Source organism: Agelaius phoeniceus, chromosome 14, assembly GCF_051311805.1.
Source record: "Agelaius phoeniceus isolate bAgePho1 chromosome 14, bAgePho1.hap1, whole genome shotgun sequence".
NCBI classification, from domain to species: domain Eukaryota; kingdom Metazoa; phylum Chordata; class Aves; order Passeriformes; family Icteridae; genus Agelaius; species Agelaius phoeniceus.
In genome coordinates this window covers 20,849,315-20,866,715 of record NC_135278.1, presented here as the reverse complement: position 1 = coordinate 20,866,715, position 17,401 = coordinate 20,849,315, and the positions used below count along the sequence as shown (strand labels likewise).

The 17,401-nt window shown below is 42.6% G+C and overlaps 1 protein-coding gene across 6 annotated transcripts in view; it reads right to left on the bottom strand.

The window, feature by feature from the left end:
• The window catches only part of ARHGEF6 (Rac/Cdc42 guanine nucleotide exchange factor 6), a 38,682-nt gene extending 28,256 nt beyond the window's left edge, over positions 1-10,426 (bottom strand). For 4 of the 6 annotated variants that reach the window (XM_054641520.2, XM_054641521.2, XM_077185847.1 and 1 more), the window contains exons 1-3: positions 10,247-10,426; positions 9,153-9,236; positions 1,418-1,502 (exon numbers count right to left, since the gene is read on the bottom strand). In XM_054641520.2, coding sequence (XP_054497495.1) covers positions 1,418-1,502; positions 9,153-9,236; positions 10,247-10,411 — 334 coding nt within the window. In that variant the 5' untranslated portion in view covers positions 10,412-10,426. Of the gene's footprint in view, positions 1-1,417; positions 1,503-4,448; positions 4,596-9,152; positions 9,237-10,246 lie in introns of those variants that run through there. The other 2 variants (XM_077185850.1, XM_077185849.1) reach the window with 2 other exon arrangements.
• Positions 10,427-17,401: the final 6,975 nt, after the last annotated feature.

Below are 17,401 nucleotides of genomic sequence, written 5' to 3'. Positions count from 1 at the left end.
TCTCTCTCCTTTTGCTTTCAGATTAATGAAGCAAATATCAATCATAGCAGCATTTGCAGAGGCTGCTCCCAGTCAAGTTAACCTACATTTTATATCCCCCATCACACTGAACTGCAAGAGCTTCTACACAGGGTCAGCGGGTGCTGTTGGTAACTGAGGAGGTGCTGAGGCCGCACTCCCATTCCCAAACTTCTACAGAGTGAGCTGCCAGCAGAGCTGAGTCCTGGCTGCAGAACAGCATCCTCAGAACCTGAGCTTCTTCAGAGCAGCATTATACACACAGACACAGGCACACATATGTATGTACAAATCATAGGGGGTAGGAGGAGGTTTACAAATGCATTCTATTATTATTATTATACATTATATATTATTATTAGACATATATTATTATATATGTTGATGTATGATATATGCACAATAAATAACACACCAGTTTATATAATATATAGGCATAATGCAATAAGCTAAAAGAAAAGCCTTCCCATGAGAGGAAAGTAATGAGTTTTCATTTTGAAATTCCCTCCTTTAAACCATCTCAAATGTAACCTGCAAGTGGGAAATGGAACTCTTCTCCTGCTGGACTTTGGTGGGTGTGCAGGAGTCTGTCCTAACATACCTCTATGACAAGAAGCTGTGAACTGTTCCCAGCACCAGGCAGACCTGCTCCTCATCATCTCAGAAAAGAGACTCTAGTCCCCTCACCCCTCCCCAGAGCACCACTGTGCCATCATCCCCATCCCCGCTGAACTTCTCCTTTCACAGACTATGCTACTGAATATAATTTTAAAGCAATCCGTAGGGAGCAGTTACATATCTGGGATGGAATCAGGATAAGGTGATTTGTTTTGCTTCAGCAGCCTACTCCTGCTCCCAGGGATACAGGACAAGCCATCAGCTTGCTTCTCAGATCCAGGAGGCTACTCCACAGAGCCAGGGAGAGGAGAGAGAGAAAAACATCAATACAATCGACTGAGCAGCTAGCAACAACATTTATTTTGACATTCAGGAAAGGTATTATGCAGATGAAGCTGTTTTTCTCTTCAGCTTTAAAACACAACTCTTTTAAAATCTGATATTTGCATTTTGGGAGGTGCATGTTCATTTACATTGAGGATCACTTATGCTGACCTACTTTGAGGCCCCTTAATGCTTAATGCTCAAAACTGAACAGAGGTCCCTCAGTGTAAAGTGATAATTGAGCTCTGCAGAGTTCATGCAGCAACTCTGAAACATCACATTTTAACCCAGAGTTGGCAGAAACCTGAAATGTCAATCCCGCCATCAGTGCTAGCAGCACAATTTGACAAACCTCCAGAAATCACCATAAAGTAGGAATTAACAAAATTAAAAACCAGCCCTTCATACACACAAGAAATAGTTTGAAAGGACAACAGAAGAACCCCTTTTTTCTTACCTTCAGTAGCCTTATTTACAGCTGTTAATGTGCTCAGGACCTTGGAGAACTGATCTCCAGTGTACAAATCATGTGGATCAAACACCTGTGAAAGATGAACTCAGTCAGTCGAGCCCAAAACATCCCACAGTGGCTGCTGGAGCCGCCCATGGTGCTGGAGGGTGGCAGTGGTGACTGGGCAGCCCTGTGTCTCTGCAGGGAAAGGGTGATCATTCAGGGCTGACAAGTTCCATTTCCTTTACAGCCAGAGAATTCCTGGGGCACCCCTGGCAGGCAGCGTGGGAATAGCAGGGGAGCCCAGAAGCATTTGGAGTGTAAGGCTGGGAACAGGGAAGGAATCAGTGCTGTCTGCAGAGCAGAGACTCCTCTGAAAATCACCAAGAAGGTTATTGCTGGCCTTGAGGGAAAGAAAGATTTTGTTGCTATTTTTGTCATCAAGAGCTGAAGAGATTGAGGCTGTACGTACAGATCTATGTATAAACACACACATATTTTCCACAGCAGAATTAACACACATGGAATTTTCTGCTATTGCAATATATAGTTTATTTACACTTTTTTACAGGAAGACAAAGCCAGTTATCTTATATAAAAAAAATTCACCCTAAAGAATTTGGTGCTGCTAATCCTCAATGGTGAAACAGAAATACACGGTTAGCAAGGGCTTATTTTCCATGACTAATAACCTGAACCTTGTACTCTTCAGAAATCACCACCAGAACACTGAGGGCAGTTTGAGTTTCCAAAACACTTCAACCCCCTCTAACACCTGAAAAATGCTCTCAACTTCATACAGACTGTACAAATCCTACCATTAATGAAGCAAAGATAAGAGTTACAAAAAGTCCCTCTCGGTGGTACCACCATGGCACCATCTGCTAATGCCCAAATACATGATTTCTTGCAGATCAAGACCACAGATACACAAATCCAATGAACAGGAAAGATGATTTTAACGCTCTCCTGGCAGACACCATCTAATTACAAACACTTCCAACACACTAATGAGTGTATCTTGCTTAATAAGGACACAAGTCTTAATTACCTTTAGGCTAGAACTGCCCTTTAAAACAGCACTTTCTTGCATTCCACACAGAGCTCCTTGAGTACGCTTGGCATATTTCAAATAGGAAGGGGACTGTCCTCTCTCACAGCCCTGGACGCTTGCAGCATCTCCTCCTCTTAAACAGACACACCAGAGCAGCACCAAAGTCCAACACAGACAGTACGAAGGCTGCTCTTTGTTGAGAATATGTTTGCAGATTGACTCAGCTACTCAATACTGGAAGACATGTTCTACCCTGAAGAAATTTAATCCATGCTTAGCATGGGGGCAGTTTGCTGTCATTACAAATATTTAATCCTGTAGCTCCTCAGCTCCAATCGCATCTACTGCTCTGCACATTCCAGGGACATACCCACCTACCTCGGGCTGTTTCTGGGCTGATCTATCACCTGCACTCACTTGGGTTTGCTCCTTTGGACCATGCAACTCCCATCCCCTCTGCCAGCTGGAGCACGGAAGCAATTTTCCCGCCCTGCAGCTACAGGCAGCGTCATGCAAGCACAGCCTTCAGCCCCGAGCAGCGATGCTCCCATCTCCGTGGAAAGGGAGACGGTAACAGAGAGCCCGGGCGTGCGCTGACCCCGTTGGCAGCTGCTGCAGAATGGGACGTTACAGTTGCACAAGAGGAAAGTCAACAGCCAGGCTGGGTTGTTTGCATGCATCTCTCTGGTGTGTCATTTTTTCATCCATATCCTTTTGCTTCCACTTCAGTAATTCCAGAAAAATAAAGTCCTGCCTTGAATTAACCCTTTTTTTTTTTTTTCCTAAGGAGCAAAGTAGAAAAAATACATCCCAAATCCTTCAATGCAGAGAATAATGCTGCAAGCTCAGAGTCATCAGGCTGACAAAGTCCAGGTGAAAATGGTAGGAAGAAAGATATGCAAAAAAATCTAGCACAAAAGCAAGTAATACCATTTAGAACTTCTTCATGGGGAAATTTTCTGGAACAGCTACTGTGGAACAGTGGCTATGTGGGGTCAGCTACTGTAATGTAAATATACTCTGCAGCTTGTTCCAGAATAAATTCCTCATACAAAAAAGTCCTCATTTATGAGCTAAAATTTACTTTTTCCAGCACAATCCATTGATAATTCCATTCATAGCTAAAAGACAAGCTGCAGCTAGAAGATAAATAGAGGCAGAAAAGGCTTTTTCACTTCTAACACATGGAAGATCGGGTGAATGTAACTAAAACCCCATTTAAATCTACACCTGTCATCTGAGGATCTCCATTAAAACGCTATTCTGACTTCCAGAATCACAGACTGCAGCTCCCCTCGCTAAAACACTCCGGCTGTTTCCGTCAAGCATCGCACCGGGCAAGAGAAGCTCCGCACTGCCGCACCGCCAGCCTCCGCCACAGGCAGCGAGGGGATGGATGAGCAGGAGCCGGTGCTTCGCGACCGGAGCACCCGGCTCTTCGGGAAGGACGAGAACAGGGGACCCAAACCCGGGTGCGGCAGGAAGTTATCAACACCCAAAATCCCAGTCCCGCGACGGGAAGCACAGAAAAGTTAGGGAAAGCCGGGCTGCGTTCCGAGTCCGAGCTGTCCACAGTTGGACAGCCCCAGCTGGGTGCCAAGCCCGAAGCCCGGCGCGGCCGCGACCCCTCCAGACCCGAGGACAGGGGCAAGAGCCGCGCGTCCCCCAGCGATGCGGCGCTTCGGGCGCTCGCTGACCCGGCTGCTCCCGCTGGACCTGCCTCTGCCTCCAGCGGGAGCGGCGGTGCGGCCGCAGCTCCGCCAGCATCGGCGAGACAGAGCCGGGCGGGCGGCGGGAGCGCCGCTGCCCCCGCGGAGCACCCGCAGCTCGAGCACCGCTCCGTCCCCGGGTGCCCTGCTCGGGTGCCGCGGTGCCCTCACCCCCTTCAGCGGGGACACCCGCGGGAGCTGGCCGGAGACAGCCCTGCTGAGCGGCTGGGACAGCCGCGGGGACCCCCGGGCCACGGAGCCGGTCGGTACTCACGGCGGCGGGCGGGCGGGCGTGCAGCCCCGGGGCATGGCGGCAGCGCGGGCGGTGCTGCGGAGCGGCCGCTGCGGCTCTGACCCGGAGCCGGATCGCGGCGCGGAGAAGGGAAGAGAAGGGAAGGGGAAGTGACAGGCGGCGCCGCCGCCCCGCTCCGCCCCGCCGCTCGCTGCGGGACGCGCGGCCGCAGCTCCCTCCGCCGGCCGCGGGCCGGAGGCTCCGGGAAACCCCCGAAGGAGCACGAAGCGCATAGCAAAGCGCAACGAGATGGGAAAGGGGAGAAGAGAAAGGCCGGAGGTGGGGGGGAGGGAGGAGGGAAAGGGAAAAAGTGAATAAAGGGAACGGGAAGGGGAAGCGGAAGGGGAAAGAAAAATCTAAAAGGACAGGAAAGGATAGAACAGAAAAGGAATACCCACACTATTGGAACACTAATTGCAGCAGGTTTGCACCACTGTGAAGAGAAACACTGCAGGAGAGCCCATAGATGGCCCAGTTCAGTTGAGGCAGTGACACTGCCTGCGTCCTGTACTGCCCGTGCCCGTTTGTTTGGGGAACATTGTTCTACAGGGAACAGGAAAATCCTCAGATGCTTCAGCACACCAGCAGGCTGCAGTGGGGACAGGGAATGGAGCACTGCACCGATATCCAGGGTGAAGCCCAGCTATCCCAACCCCATGCAGGGACATAGCACACGCCTGGAGCCAGGGGTCTCTGGTACACTGGGTCACTCTAACTGCAGACAGACCCATTCTCCAGTGCTTGTGCTGGTTAGTGCTGGGCAGGAGCTCTCGCTTCTGATGTTATCCAGGTAGGAGAGGTAATGTCACTTTGGAGTGAAGCCAAAGCAGAGCAGGTTTTGGGAGTGCATGGATGGGGAGATAAATGGGTGATGATCTCTCACCTGCTCTCCCACACCTTCAATCCAGGTAGTTTGTTGGAGGTTGCAGGCATCTCCAATAACACAAATAACCTCTTTGCTGCCCGTGATGGTAATTACCCTCTGCATATTCTACAATTGTTCTGGACAGCCAGGTTAATCCAGCTATTGATTTATCTTGCGTATACTGTTCTTAGTTCACAAAATTCAGACCTTGTCATAAGTTTTGTAGTTAAAAAATGCAGCTACTGAATGAGGGTTTTGTTCTTCTTCACTAACAAATGGTGCTTAGCTATTGATCTACTGTTGTTATATGCACACTGGTGTCAAGAGCAAAATCAAAGTTCCCATTTTTGTCCTCAAGAACAAGCTAGGCCAGGAGCCTTCTATGATTTTTCTCTTTAGTCATGATCTCTTCCCTGTCTTTTCTACACTAGACTCCACCTCACCATCAGGACAAAAACTCTTTGTTGTCCACTTTCCACTTCAACCCACCAGCATCCAGCTGGTATTACCTTAGCAGCGCTCATTTACTGGACCAGCTCTTGGGTCACATACACTGCTCAGATGCTGAAGCCACAGTGTAAATGAAGCACATTCAGGATTTCTGCACTGTTCCTCAGTCCAAACCATGAAAGAATCCTCTAAGGACACCTAAGCTCCAATGAAGTGCCCATGTGTTTTGACTAGTCCTTTGCCTCAGCACAGCTGGGCTGACTGATATTCTTATAACCTGGATCAAATTCTAGCACTGAAAAGCTGTTGGAAAGTTTTGGACACAGTCTCATTATATCACCTCATTAAAACACTTGCCTGGTTAGAAGGATGGGGTGATTCCCCTGCTTGCCATCTCTTTTAGGACTAACACACATGAAAGAACAAAAGATTTCAGGCTTCAGTCCTGGGCTGAAGCTAAGGAACAGTTTTGTTATTTATACTCTGCCACGAGGTGGATTCTTCCAGCTCACACCTCCAGCCTGCAGAATGGCTTCATCTTAATGGAGCCAGCTCATGGCAGGAAGGTCAGTGTCCTTCTACCCCTATGTCCAAATGCTTCACTGCACCTGTAAACAAGAGAAGTTGCTGTTTGCCTCACTGTGTCTTTCTTCCATTTGCTGAGTTACCAGGACAACAAAGGGTAGGAGGGAAGTGCGTATGTGTAGTTCTGAAAGAGTAACCTCTATGCATTCCCTCCTACCGGGAAAGACTGGCAAGCAGTGTCTGTTCAGTGGGAGGTGGGACTTGAGTTTCCACCAAAAGCTGCTGGAAACCCTGCCTTCCACACTGACCACCTTTCCTGCATGCTGGCAATGTCCAGGGAAGTGGTGTATTACATGGCAGCTGCACAAACACCCATGACAAAAGCAAATGGAAGGTAGAGTACAATGAAGCCAAGGGATGCCAGGATGGCATGCTAATGTCATATTTAAGATTCCCCAGGATGAGGCCCTTTTGTACAAGTCAGTGTCCAGAAAATAAGCTGTGAACTCTCCTCAAAATACCCTCTTTTGTTCACATGTGCAACAGGAACAGAATATTTGACCTTAACATACCCTTGTCAGTCTCAAGACAGAAGTGGCTCAGGTCCAGCCCTAGGGTACTTCACATCTAAGAAGCAAAGAGTTCACTGTGGCACTTGGAGAAGGGCAGAATTTGAGAGAACCACTGGGGTTTGATTTTCATATCCATGGTCTGGGTAAGCAGCAGGATGGCTGTCACAGAATTAAAATGTACTAAGCCCAGACCTTTCGTGATGTTACTCTTTCCTCAGGCTATGTTGCTGAGGCAAAACAGAACCCTATTCTGTGCTCATCTTCCTTTTACCTAATACTTGATCACTGCAACTTAAATGCTGATAGATCTTGGAAGCAGAAGGTTCTCTGCCTGTTGTGATGCTCCAGACACGCTTCCAGAGTTAATGTGACGCAGTAAACCCCCTCCTAAAGGGCAATGGCCCTTTCCAAGGCAAACTAGGGGTCAGGCTTGAGGGAGGATCACTGGTAGGAATGCTGCTTAGAGTCTCCTTGTCAAGATGTTCCAAACAGAGCGGCTTTTAGAAGGAACAGATGGCAGAGGCTTTGCCTGAGAGGACTCAGAAAAGCTGGCAACATGGGAGAAGAGACGGAAGGAAGCATAAGCACTCTGCCTGTGCCATGTCTTGCCCACCATCTCAGCTGTCCTACCTTGAGCCTTCTACATGAGGCTACAGAGGAACTAGGAAGAAGTAAAATTTATGTCTTGGTGTTCTAAAATGACAATATTTTGGAAAAGAAAAAAAACAAACCAAGAAGAAATTGTTGTCATTTCACCGCAAAATTTAAACTCGAGCTAGAGAGGCTCAAGTTTTTATCCAGCTTTTGAAGTCTCCTCTCACAGCAAACAGGAGAGGCACACGTGAGCATAAGGGAAGCTACTGAAGGCTCAGAATATTTCAAAGATGAAGTGGGTTATAAATCAGAAGAAAAAAGAAGCCAGAAAACTTGACTTTATTAAAGCCAAAGAAGAAAAGGCACATGAAGGATCAGAGGAACACCTAGAGATGGACACACCATGTTGCCTGTTCTGAGTATCTGAAAATTCTGGAGTGTGACTGCAATATTGCAGAATGAGCTTCAAAGCTATGAGATGGCACTGCACAACAGGTGAGGACTGTTCTGTCCTACCTTTTAGCTGTTTAAGATTCCCATTTTTAAAAATACCTTCCATCACAACCATTTTATTATTAGTTTACAAATAGAAAAGTAAACTCTCAGAAAAATGGAGGAAATCACATGGTCAGTACCAGAAGACTAGCAACAAGTGATTTCTGATGCAATAGGCCTTCAGGGATTATAAATCTCTCTCTCTCTATATATAAATGCTCCTAAGACTGCGCTGCTGCAGCAGGCTCCAAGAAATGCATCACTGGGCAACAAAAGACCAGGGAGACAGTTCTGGAATGAGCACATTTTCATGCTGCTTAGCTAAAAAGCTCTAAAGAGCAGAAAGGCCCTTTTCTTGTTTAGACCTTCAGAAGAAAAAATGCAGGAACAGAGCTATTGTGGGTTGGACTTTTCTCACTGTGGTGCATGAATATTCTGTATAATGTCCAAGGATTCTGTCCCTGCTTTCTCATCTTCAGAAATTTTTTCCACAATCTTGAGCATATTTCAAACAAGATAGTTACAGGTTTCTTTTTTTTTTTTTTTTACTGTAGGAATTTAAGTGTGACACAAAAGTCTTTAGATAGTAACAAATTTGATGGCAAAATTAATTGAACTGTGAAGTGATTCATTTAGACTCTGATCTTACAAATATGAGCTATGGTTAAGCATAAGAATCTACACAGATAGGATCGGGAACAGCCACAAGAAAGGTATCTTTTGACTTCATTAGGATTTTTGTGTGTGTGTGTGTGTGTAAGGAACAATTTAATGTTTCGCAGAATCTTACACAACAGTTGCAGGGGATGAAAAACTAGTGCAGTATTAAGGATACTTCACCTTCCAATTAAAGCAGGGCTAAAATGTGCAATTCCTTCTAATAATGAAAAAAAAAATTATGAACAGGTCTAGGTTAAGTCTGTTTAGACAGATCTCCTGTTATTACTGCATGCTTTGTCTCAAAAGATGAGAATCTGTTAAGCTCACAGTTAATACTGTGAGAGATGAGAATCTGTTAAGCTCACTGTTTCCAAATTACCCAGAATGAATATTGAATCATCTATGCTCTGATTTGTGTTATTAATACAAAAGATACCAACTTTTTCCCTCTGATATCTGGCTTCTTTTGAGAAGGCTGATCAAACTGGCATGTTACAATAAAAGAAAGGATCTAAGTTGACTTACCTCCACTTTCAGAAGTGCGCAGCCTTTCAAGAACTCTTGAATATTACTGATGCAATCAGCTTCATTTTTAGGCTCCAGGCAATACTAAAGAAAGAAAATCCACTGATCTCATTGCATTGCCTGTACTGAGAAGGCCTGCATGAATATTGACATGTGCCTTTTATACTGAATTAGGGAAGCTTCTTCAGGGGGCGGGTGGGGGTGGCAGGCAAGCTGTTGAAGCAGGAAGAAAGCCACTGGAGGAAGTGATGCACACATAGAAACTGTCGGCATCTTGTTTTGAATGCCAGCATATGACAGTGCCCTAACTGACAGTGGGAAATTGATGACCTTTAACAACATGCTGCCCCGAACCACCGCAAGTAAGAAAAAGATAAGGAGCTAGCAAAATTGATTTCTGCATAATGAAAGGCTCCTTTTTTATGGGGTGGAGAACCTGTTGTGTAGTTGCTTTTTAAAAGCTTCTCTTCTGTGTTGCCAGTTCCTATCTCTCATTGGACTCCTTCCCTTTTTCTTCTCCTTCAGATTCTTACACACTTCTGGACTGTGAATACACGCCTTGTCAAACTGTAACAGGAGGCATTCACATGGCTTCAGTACCAATGGATTTGCTGGTCTTGGGACAGACCAAATGGCACAATACAAGTGTTATTTGCTTATTCCTGTTCCAATCTGCTTCTCCAGTGCATTTCCTGACTAACAAAGCATTTTGCAGTAAGAGTGCAAAATGAAAGACTGACTATATTTACAGTTGCAATTAATTATATTGATGTAAATACTGACACACTGCAAATCCTTCTATTTAAAATCAAGATATTCTGATCTCTGGTAGGCCAAGTATTTCCTGACGCTGACTGAACGTGGGTAAGCAAATCAACTGCAACCTTGCAGGTTTTTTTTCTGGATGTAGAAACAAAATCAAGGAACCAAAGCTACAATCATACTTGGCTCTCAATCAGAAACTTAAATGTAAAACACCTCTCTCTGAAGCTCCTTGCTCCTCTCACCAGAGTAGCTAGGCCTCAGAATGCCCAGTGCAGGGTTTCATTGAGCAGGGCTGTCTCAACACAGCAAAATACATCAGAAAGCATTACCTTTTCTGCAGATCCCGGAAGCAGCCGATTAATGAGTCTGCAAAGCACAGTTCCATCTTTCAGAGAGGTTTTCAGGAACCCCTCTGGATCATCCACTATTTTCTTAGGGGAATTTAGGACTCCTAGTGAAATAAGCCATGTTACAATCTGTTCTTCTGGATTCATGGCGGAGAGCTCTGCCGCCAGAGCTGTTCTCCTGTACAACAGCGTACTGGAACCCACATCCGTGATTACATCTTCCTGCTGCAGTTCAAGTGTGAAACTACCTTTTTTTTTTTTTTTTTTGGCTTAGTACAGAAACCAAATCTTAGGAACTTAAACTCTAAGGTACAAAACTGTTGTCAAAATAAAATCGTTTCTAACACTCAGCAGGAAACAGGGAAAGCAGATTGTTAACTACATCTTTGCAAAATTATTGAAAATGCAAGTATTTTGTATCAATAGTTATTACACCAAAATATCTCACATAGGGACTTCCTCCTTGTGGCAGCTAGCACCCTATCACCTAGTAAATTTAGTCTGAACTTAAGGTTATTGCCCAAAGAAATAAATTTCTTAATACTGTAAAGAACAATTTATTTCCAGTGTTAAAAGAGAATTCACAATGGTGATGTTTTGGAGGAATGAAGGACTAAATAGAGATTTTCAACCTTATGTGGCAAACCTAGTTGTTAAAATTGCCTTTTACAGTGGTTTTCTATTGTCTGATTTTTGAAAATAAATTCTGATCATGCACTTTACGCATGAATAATGCCTCTCTTCAACTGATGTGTAGAAGTCCACATATAATCCAAAACAATTATTTAGGAGATGATAATCTCTTAAAACAATTATCTGGGTAACTTCAAAAAGGTCAGGAATTTAAGTCATCCAAAGCTGAGAATAAAATTCCCCACTATTTTACTTGTCTTATTAAGATGTCCCTTTCTAATACCACTGCAGGAACTACTGAAGGTAGCTTTCCACCCTGCCCGGGCAGTATTAACCATCACTACTTATCATAGCAAGTCAGAAAAGTCCAGTCATCTTTGTAACTGTCCTTTCACCAGAACAGATGGAAAATGAAGCAATTCTGTTGATGATGAAGCTGGAACATCATGGCTTGAAGAATCCAAGAGGAACAAAGTATCCTAGAGACCAGAATTTCTTGGTTAGTGTTCTGAGCCAATTCCTACCCTGTTACTTAAAGCAGCTTTCGAGAACCCAGTGTTACCAAACTAATGATTTAAAGGGTTGGGAAAAATCAGAGCAGCAGAATGATAAAATTGTACACAGTAAATGGGCATGGTTTTGCCTGTACTTTGCAAGTTTTATGACAGGTACTGAGACCTACCAATGGACCAATTTTAAGAGCCACCAGCAAAGGTTTAGACAAATTCTGACCTTTTTCAGGACTCTGGAATGAGTTCAGGTCTCTGTAGTGTGGAAATATTCATAACACATGGCTGCAGGCACTGTGAATAAAGTGGGCTACAGCTCAATCACAGCTCACTGCACTTGGTGAGCAGTGTGCAAAATATTTCAAAATCATGACTAATTGGCAATTCAGTTGTTTTGGGATTTTTTCCAGTTGTCATGAGCACTACTGCTTTGCAGAAGGAAATACATACAGTATCCATAATTTCGTAATTCCTTTTTCAAATCTGTAGGTAGCCAAGATAACTACTAATGCTCATTTATCAAAGGGGACACGCACTTGGATGTAGAAGACACCTCAGCCACCGCATCAGAACACAGCAGTTTCTGATGTAAATAGAAGTACTTCCAACACTGGGAGAATCACACACCTGCTTCATTGAAGTCAGCGTTACAAACCTGAACACTGAAGTACTTCACCCACTCCCTCCTCTAAAGGAAACCTTTGGTATAGATGGGCAGGTTTAGTTTTATGATTATTTCACATGCAGCTGCTGCAGCCAAAATACTAATGTCTGCAACTACAATTAAATGAAAATACTTCCCACATCTTGAACACTTATCAACAGCTTGAAAAATCTGCAGATATAGATATTCACAAAGTCCAAAAATGTATGGAGTTTTTGATTAGCCACTTCAATCCCAACCTCACATCCTTTAGAGTCCTTTCTAAACACATTCCAGATTGTTTACCCACTTCCACACCAAAATTAATTCTGTGGCAAACCCAAGGTATGAAGGTAGAGCCACTAAGGAAGGAACAGTGTCTGGTCTTTGAAAAGACTTCACCTTTGTCTATTTGCTGACAGCAACAAATCAAGTGAATCATCAATCATGTCTTGCAGAGTCAACTTAGTTAAAAATCTTATTTACAGCCTGATTTATACCACAGTGTTATTTTAGAAGGGGGTGAACTTTCCTTTACCCAATGACCAAGTGACTCTGGCACAGGAGCAAGGTAAGATGAGCAGTCACATACTCAGAAACCATTTTTGAGTGGTTCTTCTCAAAGTCACACATGCTTAAGTAATTCACTCTTTTTTTCCAGCAGAGGGAAAATACCACAAAGAACAGCACTGGAGTATTTGTCTGCTGCAGAATCTATTGATACATTTCAACTGATAGCTTTCAATGAAAAGTTTGGCTCTGTGCATGAGCTAATACTGTAGATCAGGGTACATTCTCATTAAGTAGGATTTTAGGCAGGAACTGATCATACAGTAGCTGCCATTTTGGCATTACACTTTAGGAAGAATTATCCAGTTCAGCCTGAACAGCAGCGCTCAACACTAAGCCAATGCTGAAAAGCAGTACAGAATGTTACTCCTTCTTGCAGAAGAGATACTGAGATCGCTTTGTAACGATAGATAACCTTCCAAATGTAACACTAGCGATCTTGACCACCATCCAAGTGTGTCCAAGAAGAATATGTTTTTCTTTTAAATTAGACAATAAAACCTCAAACCCATAATTCTTGTTAACAGTAAATTTATTTGCCCTGGGAAATACTGCAATTCTACCAATCTGCTACACAGATTTACTCCTAGAATCTGCAGCCCCTGAGATTTAAAGTGATATCCTCACCCCAAACAAAGTTTTAATTCTCTAGACAAGGTATGCATGCTTCTTCTTCAGCCACTCATTATGGACTGAGGGTTGTTTAAATGAGATCAGTTTATGTCTACCACAGAAGTCAGTATAAATTTTATTATCCATAATTCTTTATGAGTTTTCTACATGAAATACCAATGCCTGAGGATTCCTCTCACATACATTGGCCCATCAACATGTATGTAAGAGAAAAATGCATCAAAATCAAGACAAAGTTTTGAAGGAAGCACCAAGATGTCCAGTGTACATCGAGGAACACTAATTATTCTGGCCATTCATCACTAACATTGTCTCAGTACAGCAATACTCCCCTCCTCTCATCCAGAAGGTTGGGACAAAACTGTTAATGTAATATAGCAGAACTTTCCGTGGTTTCTTGGTGAAGTCCTCTGAATCAAGTGGACTAAGACTTACTTCTGTGTAACTTGCTCTTTTTATCAGCATAAATGGCAAGCACATGTGTAAAAGGCAACCAAAGTATTTCACTGCTGTAGGATGTGTGTGCAAGGAGCAATGAACCATCTCACTCTGGACTGCTGGAAGGTGCGAGCTATGGCAGACAGCAGTTGGCTTCCACCATAAATTTTATGTATGTCCAAGATATCGGTAGTGCTACTTTCAAAGGCAACTCCAGAATGCTTACACATTCCTCTAGAAAATGGTGGGCAACACTACATTCGAAAGCCAGGCTGTATCAGTTGTGATTTGTTATCCTTTGATTTTCCAATGCACATCCACTGCTGCGCTGCCACCTTCACCTTTCACCGTAACTGGAAAAAGGAAATGCAGGTTAGTACCCTCTCAGAAGCCAAGAGACAAAAATGCTAGATTATCTTTGAATTCATTTTATATATACAGTTAATACATTTGGATTGTATTCGATCTGTTCCAACAGTATGAAACCACATCAATAGCTAACTACAATAATCAAAATGCCCTGAGGACAACTTGTATTAATGCATACTGCTTGTATAAGACCGTCTCCAGGGCAGGTACTAAGTACCACAATTCCTGGGTGAATTCCCCCTTCGAATTCTACTCACCACAAAATTCCACCAGCTCTTGATAACCTCAGCATGCTACTCAGAAGTTCTGTAATACACTGGTATTAATCTGTAAGTAATAATGTGCTATAAATAAAATCAAACTTGTAATCAAGGGAAGGTATATGCCTGGCAATTCCATTTGCACCCTGATTTTCCACAAGGCTATTATTATTACCTTCCTTGCCACAAGATCTATTTACTGTCCCTTAACATTGGTACCATGCCTGCTAAGAATCTGGAAACATTTAGAAGCTGAAGACAAGGCTGATAAGAGTGTGCTTTTGTCTCTAATACCTGTATTTATTACAACATGGTCACAACAGATTTACTAAACTGAAAAAAGCACCTTTTTTTTTTTTTTTTTAATAAAGGAAAGCTTTTTCACTTGTCAAGAATAATTAAGCTTCAGCTTTCCAGCTAACAGAGAGAACTGAGGTGCACACACAGGAAGTTTAAAACATTCTGACACAACCTGTATGATGATTTGTCAGTATCTTTTAAAGTCTCTTAGAATGCTGCATTTAAGACAGCATTTCATCTCTTCATTAGAGAATTTAAGACCTCCATCTGGGTCAAACTATAAATTTAAAAACTGACTCCTCGTGGTTTTTTGCAAGTGGTTGGGGAAATGAAAGGGGAAATGCTACTTTTAGACCTATTTCCCTAATCCACTTTAGTGGCACACTAGTGACATCAGTGATTTTTGAATGAAAAAGGTTCAGTTTTCTTAACCTTTAGAAACATCTATTGTGAAGTGTCCTTTCAGTAAGACTCTAATTTAAATATTTCAACACCCACATCTTAAAAGAAAAACAAAGACAAGGACAGCATTTGCTGGTTGAAATTTTATCAAGCATCAGAAAAATAAAAAGCTGGTAGGGCAGAAGCTTCTGTTTTGCTTAACTACACGCATCCCCTGAACAGAAAACACTTGTGATGATTCTGTATTTTATCTGAAACACATTCCAGTACCCTGAAATAAAGCATATTTTTCCTTTATTATCAGGGTAAGAGCAGCAATTTATCAGGAGTATTCATAAAACATTATTAGCATATTCTGACAAAGGCATTGCACATTTATTGAATTGCTGTTACTGACACTCTATAGGGAGAATGAATTGAAGCCCAACTGAGGCTACAAACATCATGCAGTATACAACAGAACCTATCCTTCCCACAAGATAGAATCTCCCTGGTAACAGTGACCAGCTAGCAGATAGACCAACTATACAAACTACAGCTTCTTCTTTTTTACCATTTTAAAGTTGGTTCTTGAAAGTAGAATTTGAAACTAGCAGCAAAAGAGGCTCTTACATTTACAGACTCAATAAAGAATTACATAAGGGAGTACACATGCTTCTTTACATAAATGCTTCTCTCAGAAAAGGTAGTTGTCCTTTTCCTTTGATCTGTACTAGATTAAATTCTGCACACGCTCTAAGTTACTTCCATTTTTTTACTAGCAACTATTTAGTAGAGAAATTTTATTTTCCAGAAAGCTAGATTAACATGACAGCCACTACCACCTTTTTTCTTCTGAGTTTTCAGAGAAATAGGAGCAAGTCACACTTTCACATAAAATCCAAAGACTACTGCTCTTCAATCTTCTTGAAAAATTATTTTAATTATTTTAATTTTAAAATTAATTAATTTTAATTAATATTAAAATAATAGGATTTAGAGCCAAGAAACACAGCTGTTCTACAGTCTCAAACCATTCTGGAGGCACCTGAAGTCTGCAGCTTAATCCCAGGACCTCTGCAGAGATCAATTCCTAATCCAAGATTATACTCACTTTAATTGTTAATCCTGCCCATTTAACAAGACTGATTAAATGTAAATACTAACATTTATTATTACAACTCTGATTTTTATGATCTGCTCTTATAAAAATTCATGCTCAGCACTTTCTGCCACATGACTTGAAGTTCAGTTGTAAACATGTTTTTCTTTGGCCGTACCCAAATTGGCCCCGTTTTTGCAGACAAGTGGTGTCTTGCTGCCATTCCCAAACTGGCCGGTTTACAAAGCCTTCTCAAGCCTCTTCCTCCAAAACTTAACCAGAAGTCAAAACAACACTTAGCCATGAAGAACATCCATTCAAACCTACGAACACAATGACCAGGGAACTTCCTTGCAGCTATTACACTGCTCTAATATTTACCTTACGTATTGGTACAGGCACCACTCACATCTGCAGTCAACAGATGAACCAGCACTATTTCAGTGGTATCTTCTAGAAGTTATCCCCCTGCAATTAAGAGAAGAGACAACAAATTGAGAAAAATATGTTTTACAGCACAAGCTAACCTACAGTAATTGCCCCCATTTCAAAAAAATGGCACAAGTTTCGTTTGCAGATTATTCAGTTGCAAGTTCTTACTACTTCTTTAAATGGTGGAGGATTCACTCACTGGCTTGGAATGAACTGAAATGGCTTAGAGAAAGGTTGCATGGCTTATGGATTCTCATTCCTTTTCAATGGTGCACTGCCATGTTAAATCCATAAGTTGAACGACAAAATTTACTGAGGACTAAACAGTAGTACAAAGGTTTTGGGTTTGTGGTTTGGTTTTTTAGTTGGAGGTCTTCATGTTTACTATATTCAAGAGTATCTTTTGAACTTCATGGCTTCACCCAAGTTATAACAACTTGCCACAGACTGTGCCACATGCATCCCTGGGTATCCCTGCAACGCAGTGTCAAACTAAACAGAGTTAGGCATCCAACTAAACATCAAGTCTGCATTTCTTGCTTCCAACTCCCAATAGTTGAGCTGATATGTCTCAACCTAAACCAATTCCTCACTTCACAAGGCTTAAATTTTGTTAATATGCTGCATATGCAGCCTTTTTAAGCATCTTCACTGAGAGATACTGGTCACAAAATACCCCCTCCCCACACTACATGGCAATACTGCGTCTACAGTGAGCTGCATTACAGCTTTCGTTTCAAAACTGGTGCCATAAATGCTTTTATCCAAGGATTGTTGAATTTGGAGAATTTCTAATGCATTGGGGAATTTATTTTCCTTTTTTTCTTTAATCTATACAGCACTTCCATTGCCATGACATGCAGCTTG